At 42.1% G+C, this 15777-nt stretch overlaps 1 protein-coding gene across 4 annotated transcripts in view; it reads right to left on the bottom strand.

The window, feature by feature from the left end:
* The window catches only part of GALNT7 (polypeptide N-acetylgalactosaminyltransferase 7), a 72420-nt gene extending 58547 nt beyond the window's left edge, over positions 1 to 13873 (bottom strand). For 2 of the 4 annotated variants that reach the window (XM_053254220.1, XM_053254221.1), the window contains exon 1: positions 13676 to 13873. In XM_053254220.1, coding sequence (XP_053110195.1) covers positions 13676 to 13801 — 126 coding nt within the window. In that variant the 5' untranslated portion in view covers positions 13802 to 13873. Of the gene's footprint in view, positions 1 to 1717; positions 1735 to 12501; positions 13635 to 13675 lie in introns of those variants that run through there. The other 2 variants (XM_053254223.1, XM_053254224.1) reach the window with 2 other exon arrangements.
* Between the last annotated feature and the right edge of the window lie 1904 nt (positions 13874 to 15777).

Raw genomic sequence — 15777 nt, 5'->3', positions numbered from 1 at the left:
CAGCTTCTGCGGGCAACATCAACGAAAATAGTGCTCCCTTCATGCATTAGATAATGTGAAAAGAAGGCAGGGCCTAGATACAACCTAATCATAGGTTTCCCCCTTGTCTTCCCCCCTGCCCCAAGTCCCCCCGCCCTCATAACACATTAAGCTTCTATTTTCAGGTGTTTTTTCAAAGTGTTCAAAGTTGCCTTTAATAAGTTTTCTCTGTAATTTACAGACTACATGGCTTTCTCACCCAACCTCTTTGCTGGTAAGGAAACTGAACTCTCTGCACAGCACTTGCAAGTAGTAAGTTCTCAACAGAACATACCTGTCGATCTTTTGGGAGGAAAAAACTCAAAGCACTGCTTTCTTCAATTTTACTTCATCTGATTTTCTAAATTCTGGAATCTTGGAAGATTTGGTTGGCACCTACAGTAAGTCAAACATTTTGTTGCTGCTACTATTTGCCTGCAAGAAAGGGCCTTTTGGTCAATCTCCAGCCTGACTATTGAAAAAAAAGTGTCTATGGATTTGCAACTCATCTCCCCAAAAGACTGCCCCGACATTGTCTTTGCTACTTTTTCATCCTCACTTCTAAGACAGCTGCTAGAATTTGCATTTCAAGCCAGTAGTACTATGTCAGTAGTACTACGTTCTGTGTGATGTTTCAATATAACACACCTTTAATGAATGTCACCTATATCAACACATTTGTCACTGTAAGACTGAAGCAAGTTGTAGCAAAATTTCAACACTGTATATGTTCAAAAGGAACAGATGGCACTGAAGATTAACAAATTTATTGGAGTATAAACTTTCATGTACAAGAGCCCACTTACAAAAACTTCTACCACAATAAATTTTTTAGTCCTTAAGGAGCCTCAACAGTCTTGTTTTTGATTCAACACACTAACATGGTTATCATGCATTCAAGCAGTTTATTCTTCAATGAATTAATTCATGCAGGTTTTTAGGGCAGAAATGTGTTCTGACATCTTTGTCATAACATTGCAAGCCATGTCATTTTCTAGATTTTAGTAAGATAACAGCTTGAATTAGCTATAGGAATACTTGGAAACAAGTTCCACTAAAATCATTAGAATCTTATAGAAACCAATGGGATTTCTATAAGAAGGTATGCATAAGATTGTAAACAACAGTTACTAGAGAAGTAACAACTATTCATGCCTGCTTCCAAAAGGCATCTAGATAGGCCTTTGGTCTGATCCAGCAGGCTTTTCTTAAGAACTAAATTTAATTCCAATTATCTTTTCATTCCTCAACTGTGTCAAAAATACTTCACTATTTCAGCCTGTTGTACACTGCTTGGGCCTCTGGCAGGAAGGAAGCGGAGGATTTGGCCCCTGCAGATCTCTAGCATCCACCAAGATCCCATGGACCAAAGTCCTGGAGAGACAGTGGAGCTTGCCCCTCCTGTGAATGTTCCTCCCAAAGAGCTGGAGACCTTGGGACCTCACACATCCCATTTGGACCCCTGGCCACACTCCAGAACCTCTTTCATTGCCTCCCAGATCTGGAGAGCAGTCATGGAGATCAGTGCTGAGGCCCAGAACTAAAGTGCTCTTCTAGCTACCTGAGGAATCTTTTCCTATGGATTGTCTTGGAAGGAGGGAAAAGTAACCCGGGCCTGGATTGGGACCTATCTGAGTCCAGGAAGGGATTGAGATTCTTGCTCGCTTTATAAACTCCTCAGTCTCAGCCAAAAACTTACTAGTGCAACAGCTCTAACCAAAAGTCCTCTAGAGTCAGCTCCCAAGTTCTGATTTGGTTTCCTGCCTCAGCTCTCCATTCCTGAAATTCTGCTTTCCAGTTCCAACTATCTCTTTGCTTCTGTATTTCATCCAACTCCCATTTCAACCTTGTCTGCCAAACCAGGTCCACACTGCATGCCTTGGGATACAGGTATGGACACATTTCTGCTATCGCCACAGAGTCTGTGGACAAGAAAGAGAAGGCAGTTGCTTGCCTATCCAAATTGTACTCCAGCAACCTGTTGCTGTACAGATGGTATTTATGCTGTAGTCAGTACATCTATATGCTTTTTTTTTTTTAATGGCACATAAGAATATGTTGAACAAATGTCATTCCATGTAGACAAGACCCTTGCTCACCACAAATACATGGAGTCCATGGAGATGTTTCTGAAAAGGAAGACATAGCTGATCTGGCTAGCATTTTGCAGGAGTCTATGTTATGCCAAAGATGTCGGTTCGAATCCCTGCTGGTATGTTTCCGAGACTATGGAAACAGGCAGCAGTGGTATAGGAAGATGCTGAAAGGCACATCTCATACTGCGCAGGAGATGGAAATAGTAAACCCCTCCTATCAGGGGCGTAGCAAGGTTGGAGTGGGCCTAGAGACAAGATTTTAAAATGCCCCCCCCACACTGAAGCTCAGCTCATGAAGTAAAGAAATCTTAAATGAGGCTGAATAGTGGTAACAAAAAGCATAGTTATATATATATATATATATATATATATATATATATATATATATATATATATATCTCCTATGTGCCACAACAGAACATCATCCTAAATTATTTTTTTTAAGGTTTTGTAAATTGTGGACGATGCAAGCCATTTAATGGTACTAGAGAAAGACATGCTGTTCTGGTAGCTTCAGGTCTTAACACTCACATCAGTTTCGAAGGATGAATACAACTGCAAGAAGCCCGGGTGGGTGTGCAGCTGGGGGAGTCAGTCATGTGACTTGCCTCTGGGGAGCCCCCCAAGTAAGTGGCCCCCAGACAACTGTCTCCCCTTGCCCTATTATAGTTACGCCCCTGCCTCCTGTATTCTACCAAAGACAACCATGGGCTCTGTGGTTGCCAGGAGTCGACACCGACTCAACGGCACACTTTACCTTTACTTTATGATATGGAGAGTCCTATACCATACCTCTGATTCTTTGTCCTAGTTCAGAATACAAGTAGCAAACTTGGCTCTCCAACTGTTGCTGAATTACAACTCCCATGATTCCTAACCTTAATTTATTGTGGCTTGGGATGATGGGAGTTGTAGTTCAGCAAAAGCTGGAGAGCCAAGGTTGCCTACCCCTGCCACAGAACAACGTAAACAGGCCACAGTTGGGGTTATGAGGTGGGGGAGGGAGGGGTAGCTGCAGCATAAGGTTTCATCCATTATAACAATAGACTATTCACTAGTAAATTAGATCAAGGGCTGGATTAATCACCAAGTACATTCTTCTATCCAAGCATCAATGTCTTTGTTCTTATGAGACAGGATTCCTGTGACGGTCCAAAGTGTTAACAAGGTACTTACTCTTAAGATGGTCACAGTTTGAAGCAGTCTCAGCTTTCCTGGGCTTCAGGTCAATATACATGTTCAGAGGGGAAATGTTCATATTTATGTCTGCACAACTCAATGCATTTGTCTAGCTGTCAGCCATTAAAAAATCAATTTTAAAAAATAAATTGTAAAATATATGTATGTCGAGGGAACAGAGGCGTAACTATAGGGGGGGCAGGGGGGGCACGTGCCCCGGGCGCCATCTTTTCTGGTCACATGGGGGGCACCGACATGACAAATTTTTTTAAAATTTTTTTAAAAAATTTGTTAATACAAATGTTTCCTGCTCAGTGCAGCAGCGCTGCAGCAGTCAAGGGAGCGCGTAGGCAGCCCACCCCCCATGAGCGGTCCCTTCCGTGCCGCCCGCGCCCCCCCCATTGCTTTGCTGGCGCCTGGCGGCCAGTCAGTGGCCTGGCTTGGCGGCGGTGGCGGGCGCTTGTGAGGAAAAACCTAAGTATAATGTAGTATGTTGTGGCGCGGGGGGGGGCGCCATTTCAGTGCTTGCCCCGGGCGCCATTTTCCCTAGTTACGCCTCTGCGAGGGAAGCATTCTGCCAGATCATGATTTGGAAGATGTGGGTGGGAAAGTTGAACAGAAGCACCTCCCTTGGAAACTTCTGAAATGTATAATAGGGCTTGTAAACACACTAGCAGAAACAGTCCAAAGGCACAAGTCATGTGCCATATGTTGATCACCGCCAATAGGCTGTGTATGAAAGAATTATTCACAAGCCATGCAGCGTAAGTATTGTGTTTCATCCAAAGATTCAAGATTAGGAAAGATAACAAAAGTGAACCAAGCCAACCGCATAACATCTTCCAAATAACAATTATTTTGCATGTCATTTTACCAGGATTACTTTAAGTGTTTTTTAATGGCATCATCAACCTCTTCTTCCATTTCTGGAAATATTCCCTATAGTTTTGCAGTATTCTATTTGCAAATTAAAGAAAAATAAAATTCCTCATGTTTCAGTCTCAATTAGACCGTGAACTAACTTATTTTTACCTCACATAAAATTGCTAAGCACCACTCATCAAGTTACACAAAAGACAATAATTCCGAGAACAGGATGGAATCCTCTTACGTATGGTATTGAGGCCCAAGGTCACATACAACAGACATCTGCAATAACTAGAATAGGATAGATGAAACATGGAAAGGCAGACAGTTCAGTATCATTGGTGCTATTAGATCTGGCGCCTGCTTTGATACAAAACAACATAGTAATTCTCAGTATCTCACTGTAAGAGGGGGAAAAAGTTACCTTCTATTTTCTCTGACACACACACACAAATATCCAAACAGGTATTTATCTTCAATCAGAAATCTTCATTGAACAATATAAAAATATCCAAACAGGTATTTTATCTTCAATCAGAAATCTTCATTGAACACACCTTATAAAAACAAGCATCATAAAAGAAAGCAAAAAGCTTTCTGGAAAGTGTTTCATTTTTCTATGCTCTGACATTTTAAAAATATCATGCTAGAAAGCTTATAATGGCCACTTGGCTCAAAAGAACAGTCAGGTGCCTGAAGATTTCCTAACCTCTCTCAGTATCAAATGAACAGAGTTTTCCCTCCCGACATGATGTCAATGGCCTTTGATAATGTTACCTATTAAAAATGTAATGAAATTTCACACAAATGCAAATTGTGCTAAGTCTAGCAAATGCTCTCCAAGAAAATCTAGTATGTCAATACTGTAGTTTGATCCCCTGGACTGCTAGCCTCAAGGGGAGGGGTGTTGCATGAAACCCATGTTACTATATGGGCCAGCACACATAACTTCTATGGTACAAGGGTAAAACATTAGAGAACTCTTGCTGAGCATTGGTGAGTCACAAATTTACTGAACTGAACTGACACTTCTTAATGAAAAATGACAGGAACAGTGTCCTATTTTACCAGATTCCAAACAAGGTTTACAGGAGCCGCCTAAAGTAGAACCAGCTTAGCCTGCTCCACTGCATTAAAAGGGTCACAGCCGAGAGTGCAAATAAAAACTTTCATAAAATAACTAGATAGTCTTAAAAGAAAAGCTTCATGGAATGAGCTGTGACCCATCATTTTACTGTTACGTATAAGTCTGACCTAGATCAAATCTGGCCTCAGACATGAACTCACCAGATGGCCTCAGCCAAGCCACTCTCTCCCCACCTCAGTTCCCCATCTGTAATATGGGGTTAATAATCCTGACCTACTTTACAGGATTGTTGTAAGGATTAATTGAAAAACATGAAGTATAGCAGCATATTGGAAGAATTTCTAAAAAAATACAAAGTATTATTATTAGTGAAGGAAGCCCTTTCACTTTACAGATTTTGTTATCCTCTTCAGAATAAGCACAGTTAATTTGCCTTCATTTGTTCACCCTCCTTTGAGCGAGACTTTAACCTAGCATATGAAAACTACTGACTTCTAAACATGGGGAAAGTATTATGTAACCAATATTCCAAATTCTTATGTTTTAAAAATAAAGAAGCAACTATAAAATGGAGCATATAAAGCTACAATTATCTGAACCACTGAAAAGGCATTATCAAACAATATAATGATTAATATGCTTTTCTGGACATTAAATAATATTAGCTAATCCAAGTAATAGAATAGAATCCAAGTAGTAGAATAGTGAACATAATGAAGCTCTGAAACAGCAAGCCATTATCTTTATATAAATAATGTACTGAAAATATGTTTAGTAAACATGTTGCTAATATATTGGATATGTAAAGAAAACAGCATTCTGTTCCAAAGCTTTCTGATATTTTCAACCTGAATTTTATAGCAATGGAGTGAAGATTCACTTTTACATCTTTTACTGTAAAAAAGGCAATGGAAATTTTAGACACGGTTGTTAAAATACACTAAGAGTACAAAACTGGACTCACCATTAAAGTAACGTGAAACCCTGTTTCTGGAGGATTTGCGCAAATTAAGAAGTTTAAAACTTTTATGTTCCAGCAAATTCTTTATGTTCCAGCAAAAGGACCACCTCTGATTCCATTAGGACACATGAAGGTGTTCCTTAAACCAGAACTTGACAAATCCCAGGTGCCATGGAACCATTATGCCTAGAAATTTAACTGTGACACCTAGAGGTCATTCACACAATCAAAAACTGTGTTCTACCTGGGTTTGGGATCTGTGTGTGCTCCCAATTTTTGGTTATGTGGAAACAAGGTAGGAGGAAAACCTGGGTAGAAGTGATTGTGTGGAAGCAAGGCAGGAAGAAAAAACCCAGGTTTTCCTCCTACCTTGCTTCCACAAAATAAAAAATTGGGAGCACACACAGCTCCCAAACCCACGTAGAACACAGTTTTTTTAATTGTGTGAATGATCTCCTACACTAGGAATTCAGAGGTTATTTAATGAAATATGTATTTGATCCAGGAAGCCTTGTTTCAGTTCTAGTATGTTGCTTGTAAAGGGCATAAAAGAGGCCCATTTACTTTCCCCCTTCACAGTGTCCATTGTCCAAATTTTGGGGCTGCCTCCTAGAGCCAAAGAAAATTTGTAAAGATCTGCCTTAAATATTCAAAGCCCAACTAAACAAAATGCTGCCTTCCAAAAATTTAGCACTTTAGAAATACACTTGTAAGCAGTGTTCCCTCTAAGGCAGGTGCATACACTTAGACATATTCTGATGTCTGCTCAGTTAATTTTAGATCCCGCTCAGGTTTAATCAGGAAGGTCCCACTCTGAATGTAATGCACACACACTGCTTTGAAACTTCTGCCCAGAACAAAACTCATTCGGCACACAGATGAAAAAAATTAGAGAAAGCCCTGCTTGTAAGTACTGTACCACAGCTTTACAAACATTCACATTACCCTTCTTTCTCTCTTTCATCCCAGTCTCCAGACCCATAGGGTGTGTGTGGGGGGGAGAAAGAGAAATGGTCTTAGGACCATAGCCTCCTGAGAGGGCCTCCTGAGAGACCCTATGGGATGGATATTCTCAGCAACCCCAGTAGCCCTCCAGGAAAACTAGTTGCCAACCATGACCTTGTCTATAATCTCAAGAAGCAAATTAACCAAACAAATTTGAGGATTTAGGAAAGACAATTCTACACTAAATGTTTACTAGCAACATAAATCATAATGCAACCTTCTAGCCAATGGCTAAATATATATCACAGAGAAACCAAGTAGGTATACAATCTTGAATACACCCTGCAGGTAATCAGTAAAAAAATGTACTAGGATTGCTTCCTATTTCAAACCTGTTTTTACAGGTTTGGTTTAAAAAATATATATAACTCTCAAATGGGAGCAGTTGTCACAAGGCTTCTTACAAATCACCCAAGACGGGTTTCACTGCTTGAATGAAGTCAAAAGTGTACTTCTGCCCAATGGTCAAATTTATTACAGCCTTGATGTTGAAGTTAAGGCTCAAGAACTCTTTGAAGTCATTTTCAGTGTTTTATCATTAGTGTTATTATCCCTTCAAGTTTACTATCCCACAATATTTTTTAGCTGACTGATGACTTTTAAAAAAAGGGAATATATTGAATACTGTATGTAATTAAAGGAACACAATGCTTATGAAAATATTGCAATCATATTTCTTGCCACTTAATAAATATTGCCATTTAATAAATATTACAGGACCATAATGTTAGGAGACATATTCGCAGGAAATTTGGGGCATACTAAAAGAAATACTTCTTCACACTGTACATAATCTATGGAATTTGTTGCCAGAGGATATGGTGATGGTTGTCAGCTTGGACAGCTTTAAAAGGAGGTTAGACAAATTCATGGAGGGCAGGTCTATCTATGGCTACTAATCAAAGACCGTCACATGCTACTTCCAGGTTCAATGGCAGCACACCCTTGAAAACTAATTGCAGGAGAACAATAGCAGGAGAGAGGGCAGGCTTTCATTTCCTGCTTGTGGGCTTTCCAGAGCAATTTGATGGGCCACTGCGGGAAACAAGATGCTGGACTATATGGGCCTTGGGCCTGATCCAGCAAGGCTCTTCTTACGTTCCCACATTCTCTCACACCTCCAATATATTTTATTCCAGTCTTGTAAATAAGTCTATAATACCTACTAGTCGTCAAAAACTTTTATCAGCCTCTCTGCCCACAACTATCAAGGTTAGCCATTTATGGCACATCACCAACAGCCTTAAAAACTAAACAACAACAAACAGAAGCAATTCTTTTTCAGTTTGTAAAAACTTATTTGCCTATTAACCAGGAAGTGATTTTTGCCAACTATATAAGCGGGTGAATGACTATTCACAAACTAACCTTCAGCAATGTTCTCTGCACAGAGACATTGTGCCCACTTTATATATGATTAGCACAGAAATAGTTTCTTTTATATACAGGGATGTAAAACCTTAACACTTCTATTAAGCCCTATTTTTACAACTAGATTTCAGCTATTTTAAGTGCAAATGTCGTGAGATTACATCCATACATATTCATACCTAGGGAAATGGAGAAAAAGAAAGATACTCCAGGACTGCAAACATGAATTCATTCTGGAGCATGGAGCATGCTGGGGTTTTCTTCCTGTCAAGCAGCATACCCATAAATCCCTTTAGTAGCACATGTCAGGGATCAACTGTATCAGCCCCTCAATATGTAAAATGCTCTAAGAGTTTTTCTTCCTTTTTGTCCTCACAACCAACCTGCACATTTGAAACCACCTTCCCCACTCTGCACCTCAGTCTAATGCATGGAGCTCCTACAACAGCCAGTAACAATTGAGAAATACTTCCATCTCCTGTTTAGAATCTATATTAAACCAAGCCAGTTTACTTTGAACCACAGTGATTCTCTATAAAAGGACACAGAGTTGTTGAACCTGCAAACTTGTTCCTTGGCCTAGCCTCACAGAGTACCATTTTTACAAGCTGCTGGCAATACAAATTTAAAGAGGAAATTCTGCAACCAGTTTACCAGGATTTCAAAAGCCATTCAAGTGTCAAAAAGCAGTGATTTATGGCCCTGTTTGCTCTACCCTTCTTTTTCTTATATTGTATCAGTAGAGAATTTTCTCCATACATGGCTGGGATTGCACCTATCACAATCAGTGCACTGCCCAGCTGTACAAAACACCGCGGTTGCTATTTTTCCAGTGAACTACTTGTAAATCAATTTCATGGCACACTGCCCCAAAAGCAGACAGTTCACTGTTAAACAATTATTTTCAGAAAATTATCTTGTAGCACTAAATATTTATTTATGCACATGATCTATACAACCCAGTACAACGCACAAGCCAGTTCTGCTAAATCCTATGGATTGTAGCTATAATCAATAAGGATAATCAATTCTGCCTCCCCCCCCACCCACCCCCCACTCACAATCCAAAGTTTCTTTCTAGCATTCTTACACTTTACTCTTAACATTTATGATTGGTCGAGCTGTTTACTGCCCTGCTTCACATTCATCCTTTAGGAAAACAGCAACTTACTGGCCTCAGGCCACACCTAGCAATTTAAACCTTGTTCCCTGTCACAGAGGTCCTGTGCTAGAAGTGTAAGAAAAAGGGAGTGGGATTTTTCCTTCCCCTCCATGTAAATTTATATATGAAGTGATGATCTTACACATAATCTGTCGTTGACTGTAAGGCAGAAACAGGGCACAGATGTCTTTTTTCTTGGATTATCATTTCCAGAATAATTTGATTTTATGAAAATCCCCGGTGTGTTTAATTTTTAAAATTTCAGGTAACATTCAAAATCTCAAGCTCTAATGCTTCAGTACCTTCTCCATCATGATGAAGACTGCAAAGTAGATCTTAAAGATAACAGCTGGTGGAATGGCTACAAAGACCTTTACACAATTCTTAAAAAGGATGGCAAAATATTAATGATGTTTATTAAAAAGCCTGAAATTATCTCTCCAGGACCCATAACCATTTTTCTTATTGCCATTAAAATCATTGTGGCAAGAATCAACAGAATGATGGCAAACCACGTTTCAAATGACAACTGAGTTGACTAATGTTAATATGCAAATTGTTGCATTCAGAAAACGGACATCTCCACATGCCATTTTCTGTAGAACGCTGGTCACACTCACTTCAGCTCCAGAGCTCAAAGAGTTTTGCTCAGGGGTGTAGCAGATGGGCTCAAAGAACCTGGGCTCCGCAGCTGCTGAGGGCCCCCCAGTTCCATCTCTATTTTCTTCATTATCTCCCTCGCTCGGGGTGAACATGGGCCCCCTCTCCACTAGCTACTCTACTGGTTTGATTCCAGCATAAACAACACTGTGTCATTCTGTAATGCAGCGGTGAGCAACACAGGAATGGTGTTTCACCTACAGCCTCTGGTTGATTCAAAGAATCCAACAGAATTAAGTACTTCTACAGGGATTATATGAGGGAAAACATATTTTGGTGCTCTTTATATATAAGGTTACAATCTTTTATCCTCATGAAGGTCCTATTTAATAACACTATGCAAGGATGTCTCCAAAATCTGCTTCACAGAGCTTGCTATAGTGTGGAGAGAAATGTCATGGTGGGAAGGAGTAGAACAGTACTTATTCTAGCAACAGTCACATGAAAAAGTGTTAAGAATAGTTACCCATCTGTGAAGAAGAATCTGTACTCTACTACCTCCTCTATAAGCAAGAAACAGTACATAAATTAAAGATCTGTAAAACTGAAGTTGCTGTTCACATGAACACAGCCTGTGAAACCAGCGGGGTCTTTAGAATCCAAAGACTCAGTGTTCATATTTTTTTTAAAAAATACATTTGTAGTCTTCGTTACTGTAGTCAAAAGCTTGGAAACAAGCTTGGAATTGTTTAAAATGCTTATAAAACAAAAGGACAAATAAAGTGATTCCAACATATATATTGTTTTCATCTCTCATAATTGCCAAGCTCATCTTCTATGAAAAGCTGCCTTGAGATAATTAACCTTTGGATTCAGTAATACCAAGCCTCTTCATTGCCCCATGCTGGAATATTCAGGTGGTGGAAAGGTACTTGCCATGCCTGCCATTTCAGAAAGAAAACGAATTGTTTACTGAAAATGAAATGGCTCAGAAGATAGTCAAAGCATTCTGGCTCATATAGCATAAGAAAGCTGCAAATAATCTAGTGGTGCTTACATTCTTGTAAATGTTTGGTTCATCTTGTGTGCATAAGTTATTAAATTTGGCTGGTATTTTTTTCTTATGACCTAAGCCCTATTCACATGTTCTGTTCAACAGAATTATAGCAGTGCACTTTGTTTGTACCCTGCATTTGAGGGGGCCTGTGCCCAGGTTCACTTTTAAAATGAATGCATGTATAGTCATTTACACAAATATGTACATGTATGCAGACACCTGTATGCATATACAACATAATGTCCAAATGGGGCTATTGTTTTAAGCTATTCTCAGTAATGAACTTGCTTGCTCCTGCTCTAGTTATAGCACAATGTAAACTGCAAACCTTAATTAAGTCATTAGACATCTAAAACAGGGCAACAGTTTTAAGTCTAGTTAAGAATCTATTTAGTTTGCAAGGAGTTAAGTCAATCAGCAAAATCTTAGACAAAAGAAATGACACAGTTTATAGCACTTTCTACAATTGGGCCTTATACACATTTCCAGAGGGAGCAAATTCCAAACATGCTGGATCTGTACCAAAAGCAACCCTGGGGCTGATGAGATACATATCAGTTTGTACACCATTAGCAGTTAAATGTTGTGTTAATTATGTTGACTGCATGTGCTTGAGGCAGAGCCTTGCCATTAAGTTTAAAAATAAAAACACACTGCCACCTAGTAAGTAATGTGAAGGTGGCTAAATCCAGCTGACGTACAAATAACCACATACAGTAAAGGAAGTACAGAAAGAGTTTGTGTACACTGTACACACTGCACATATTTGTTCAGGAAGGAACAATCCACATTTCTGCAACTGTGTCATACACACTCACATACATTCAGCCTTCAGCAACTTCCCAGACCTTAGGCATGGTTGCCATTTTTTCTTATTCTTTCCCTATGCTTTTAACAGCAGCCTGACTCACAGAAATTCACAATGAACCTTTCCTTAGCTTGTAAATAAATGTTGGAAAGTCTTTCACTTGCTGGATTTCTGTGACCATGATAACAGAGGGAAACCGCACAGTATGAGAATTCATACTCAAGGTAACTTAACACTATTCAACCAGTTTTACTCAGGCTCAGTTTAAATACAATGTCAGATGAACTCACCTGTGCAGTGCTATACATGCCTGGCAATTCATTTAAACCAGACCTTCAGCCACTGCAACCCAAATACATGTTCTTGGAAGTGAGCTCCACTGAAGCCAGCTAGGCTTACTGCTGGGGAAAACATGCTCAGGATTGGACTACAAGTGTGCAAAAGCACATCAATGCACCACCTGCTGGCTACAGATTCCTGGTGTGCTAGCTGGGCACACAAAGATGAAGTGACCTGGTTTAAACAAGATCTGGGCGCATAAGGTAAAGTTCTTGTCTGCTGCCTAGTGCCACATTTAAATTAGGTCCGCAACAAGGAGGTTAAAGAATGAAGTCTCCCTCTATAGTTCCCGTGCACGGTGATTGGTGCAGTGGGGTTTCTATGTGTATTACTTATTGGGAATTTATAGTTGTGAGTAGTAAATATCCTCTATAAAATATAAAAACACAACGTGCTCTGGTATTTCCCGATGACATCAATGTGGATCGCTACAACTGCGAGAAGAGAGGACAACCCCACAAAGCAATCTTTACAGTCTTATGGGGATGCACCAGCCTCCTCTTTCAACGGAAGCACACCATCAACTACATATGGGGTGGAGGCACTAAATTAAGCCAGCCCGGAAGGAGGGATCTGGAACGGGAGCCAGGGCTGCTGCTCCTACCCACACCCACCAGAGGGTCTCAAAGGCGGCCTCCTCGCCCCAGAGCGGTTCCCTAACAGGAAAGGGGTCGCAGGACCTAAAGGGGACAGTTCCTCCGGCGGCGCCTGCCTCAGAGCCGCGGCCAAGCCGCTTCTTTCCTACTCGCAGACGACGGCGAGGGGGAGTCCCCGGCTGGCAGCACAGAGCAGACCCCGTCCGAAGCCGCCCGCGTCCCCTTCTCAGGCCTTGCCAACGCCACAGGCCGCAGCCTGGGCAGTGACAGTTAGAGAGGAGGAGGCGGCGGCGGCGGCGGCAGCGGCAGCAGCAGCAGCTGCTGAAGCCGCCCCAACAACCCAGGTGGAAAAGGAAGCGGGTGCCGGGCCGGCGCCTCAGAGGCAGGCGGGTGGTCCGCCCGGGCGGCAGAGGCAGCAGCAACGCTCCGCCGTGGCGGCGGCTGCCGCTGCTGCCCCCCTCGCACGCGCACAGCTCGCCCGCCCTTTCTCTCCCCGTCGTCCTCCCCTCTTTGGCCAGCAGCGACTCACCCGTATCCTGCCCAGCGGGCTGGGCTCCTCGGCGCGGGGCGAGAGCGAAGACCAGAGCAGCAGCAGCCCCAGGAAGGAGCCGAGTAGCAGCCCCGCGCGCAGCAGGAAGCCCAGCTTCACCCGCATCCTTCCTCAGTCCCGGCCCGGCCGCCTCCCCACGGCTGCCGGGCTCCGGTCGCTTCCCCCCACCCCCCCTCCCGGCGACTGGTGCCGTTGCTCTTCACTTGCGCCGAGCCGAACACTGCGTGGTGGTGCTTCCTTCTCCCCGCCCGTTTCCCCTGCTGCTGCTGCTGCTGCTGCCTCTCGCGGGCAGACGCCTGGCGCCGAGCCCCGCTCTCGCTCCCCTCCCTGCAGCTTCACTTCTCCTCCCTCTCTCCCTCCTCCCTCAGCCTTCTTCAGCCTTTTCTCGTTGTTGCCGCCGCCACCGTTATCTCTCCTTGCCCAGCCCCTGCTGCTCGCTCTGATCCCTCCTTGCAGACCTACAAACTTCTCCCTCTCTCTCACACACTCACACACACACAGAGACACGCACTCAAAAAGCGCTTTTTCCTCCCCGCTCTTTCTGCCTAGCTTTTCCTGTTCTCTCTTTGTGTCTCTTTCTCCGTCCCAATCCCTTGCTAATTTTTCAGCCCAGCTTGGCTTGAAACGAAGCAGGAAGTCGCCTCAGGAGCGAAGGCTCCACGTGGCTGATTTACAGCCCGAAGGTTCTTTCAGATTGACTAGGCTGCCTTTTCGACACGTCCTCTTAAGGAGGTGGATTTGTAAGAGTAAACCTCGCAGGAGCTATGCAAATACAGGCTGCTGCTCCTGGCTTTGGCAAGATGGGGAGAAGGATCAGTAGCTTTACCTATTCGCCCTGGACTCGTCTTTGTCCTGGCTTGGACGAGAATCCTACATTCAAAGGTGTGATCGAGAACTGTAACAAGGGAAAGAGTAGCAAGGCCATTGGTACCCTAAGCCTGAGAAAGATGGGACAGTTGCCATAGCAAGCCAAAGGTTTCTTTGTTTGGAGGGCAACATGAAAGCCACTGTTTTAAATCAAAGGAAGAGTTAGAGCATGTTATCAGCCTGCTAGAAGTACCTGCGTGTCGAAGAAAAGTATGCCATATGATGAGTTTAGCAAAGGAAATTGTCCAGAAGGAATTGTTACTCACCTTGGCCTGGTTTGAACTGCTGATGACTTGGAGCCCTCCAGCTAATTATGGATTCTGCCCTGGGAACCAAGGACCCTCCTGGGCAGGCTGTCTTTCCATGTGTATTGAGGTGTGTAGCTAATGTCCAAAATGAATAATGCATTCAATTTGTGGCTTCTGAGTTAAAGCATTTTCAGGTGGAAGTTTCATCTGGTCTCGATGCGCCAGTTCAAGAACTTTCATTATCTGCAGGCCACATCCCAGTGCTGATCACTAGAAGTACAAATGGTGTCTTAGTAGACTAGCAGGATCATAACAAATGGCACAGTTCAAATAAAAAACTATTGTGAAATCTCATGTTTTAGTTCCTCTTCTTTGTTCCTGTTCCTTGTGGCTGCTGGCTGATGGAGAAGTCTATACTCAAATATTTCTGAACCACCACAGACAAGGATATATTTCTCTGTCACATAAAGGGGGTGGGGGGTTGATGCTCCTAACAAAAGGAATGACTGTGCTATTGTAGTATAAATGACCACGTTGGTTTTAGATGTGTGCCAAAGCACAGCCGAACCAGGCAATATGGCACAGTCATATGTTGGGTGCATTCTGATGTGCTGTCAAGTCTTACAATTCATGTTACATATGCATGTGATTGCTGTTTCCAGTATATTGATAACATCAAGAACAGTGTTGATGATTGAAGTTACTGATCTAAGGGGTTCAATGTACCATAAAATACTTGAGTTTCCTGCTTTGGTGGGCCACTTGTTCCAACTTGTTTTTATATTTGATGCTTATGGTCTTTATAAGATAGCAGTGTGATAATAAGCAATATCAGGAGTTAACGAAATCTTAGCAAGTACAAGCCAGAGGAATTTTTTTTTAAAAAAATAATATTATTCTCTTTACCCGTCTCTCTCCTACATGAAGCTGGTTCTTATTTTTGGCATTTTTGCAGTAATTGTCAAA

Source organism: Hemicordylus capensis, chromosome 5, assembly GCF_027244095.1.
Source record: "Hemicordylus capensis ecotype Gifberg chromosome 5, rHemCap1.1.pri, whole genome shotgun sequence".
NCBI classification, from domain to species: Eukaryota; Metazoa; Chordata; class Lepidosauria; order Squamata; family Cordylidae; genus Hemicordylus; species Hemicordylus capensis.
This window is presented reverse-complemented; position numbering and strand designations above follow the sequence as displayed.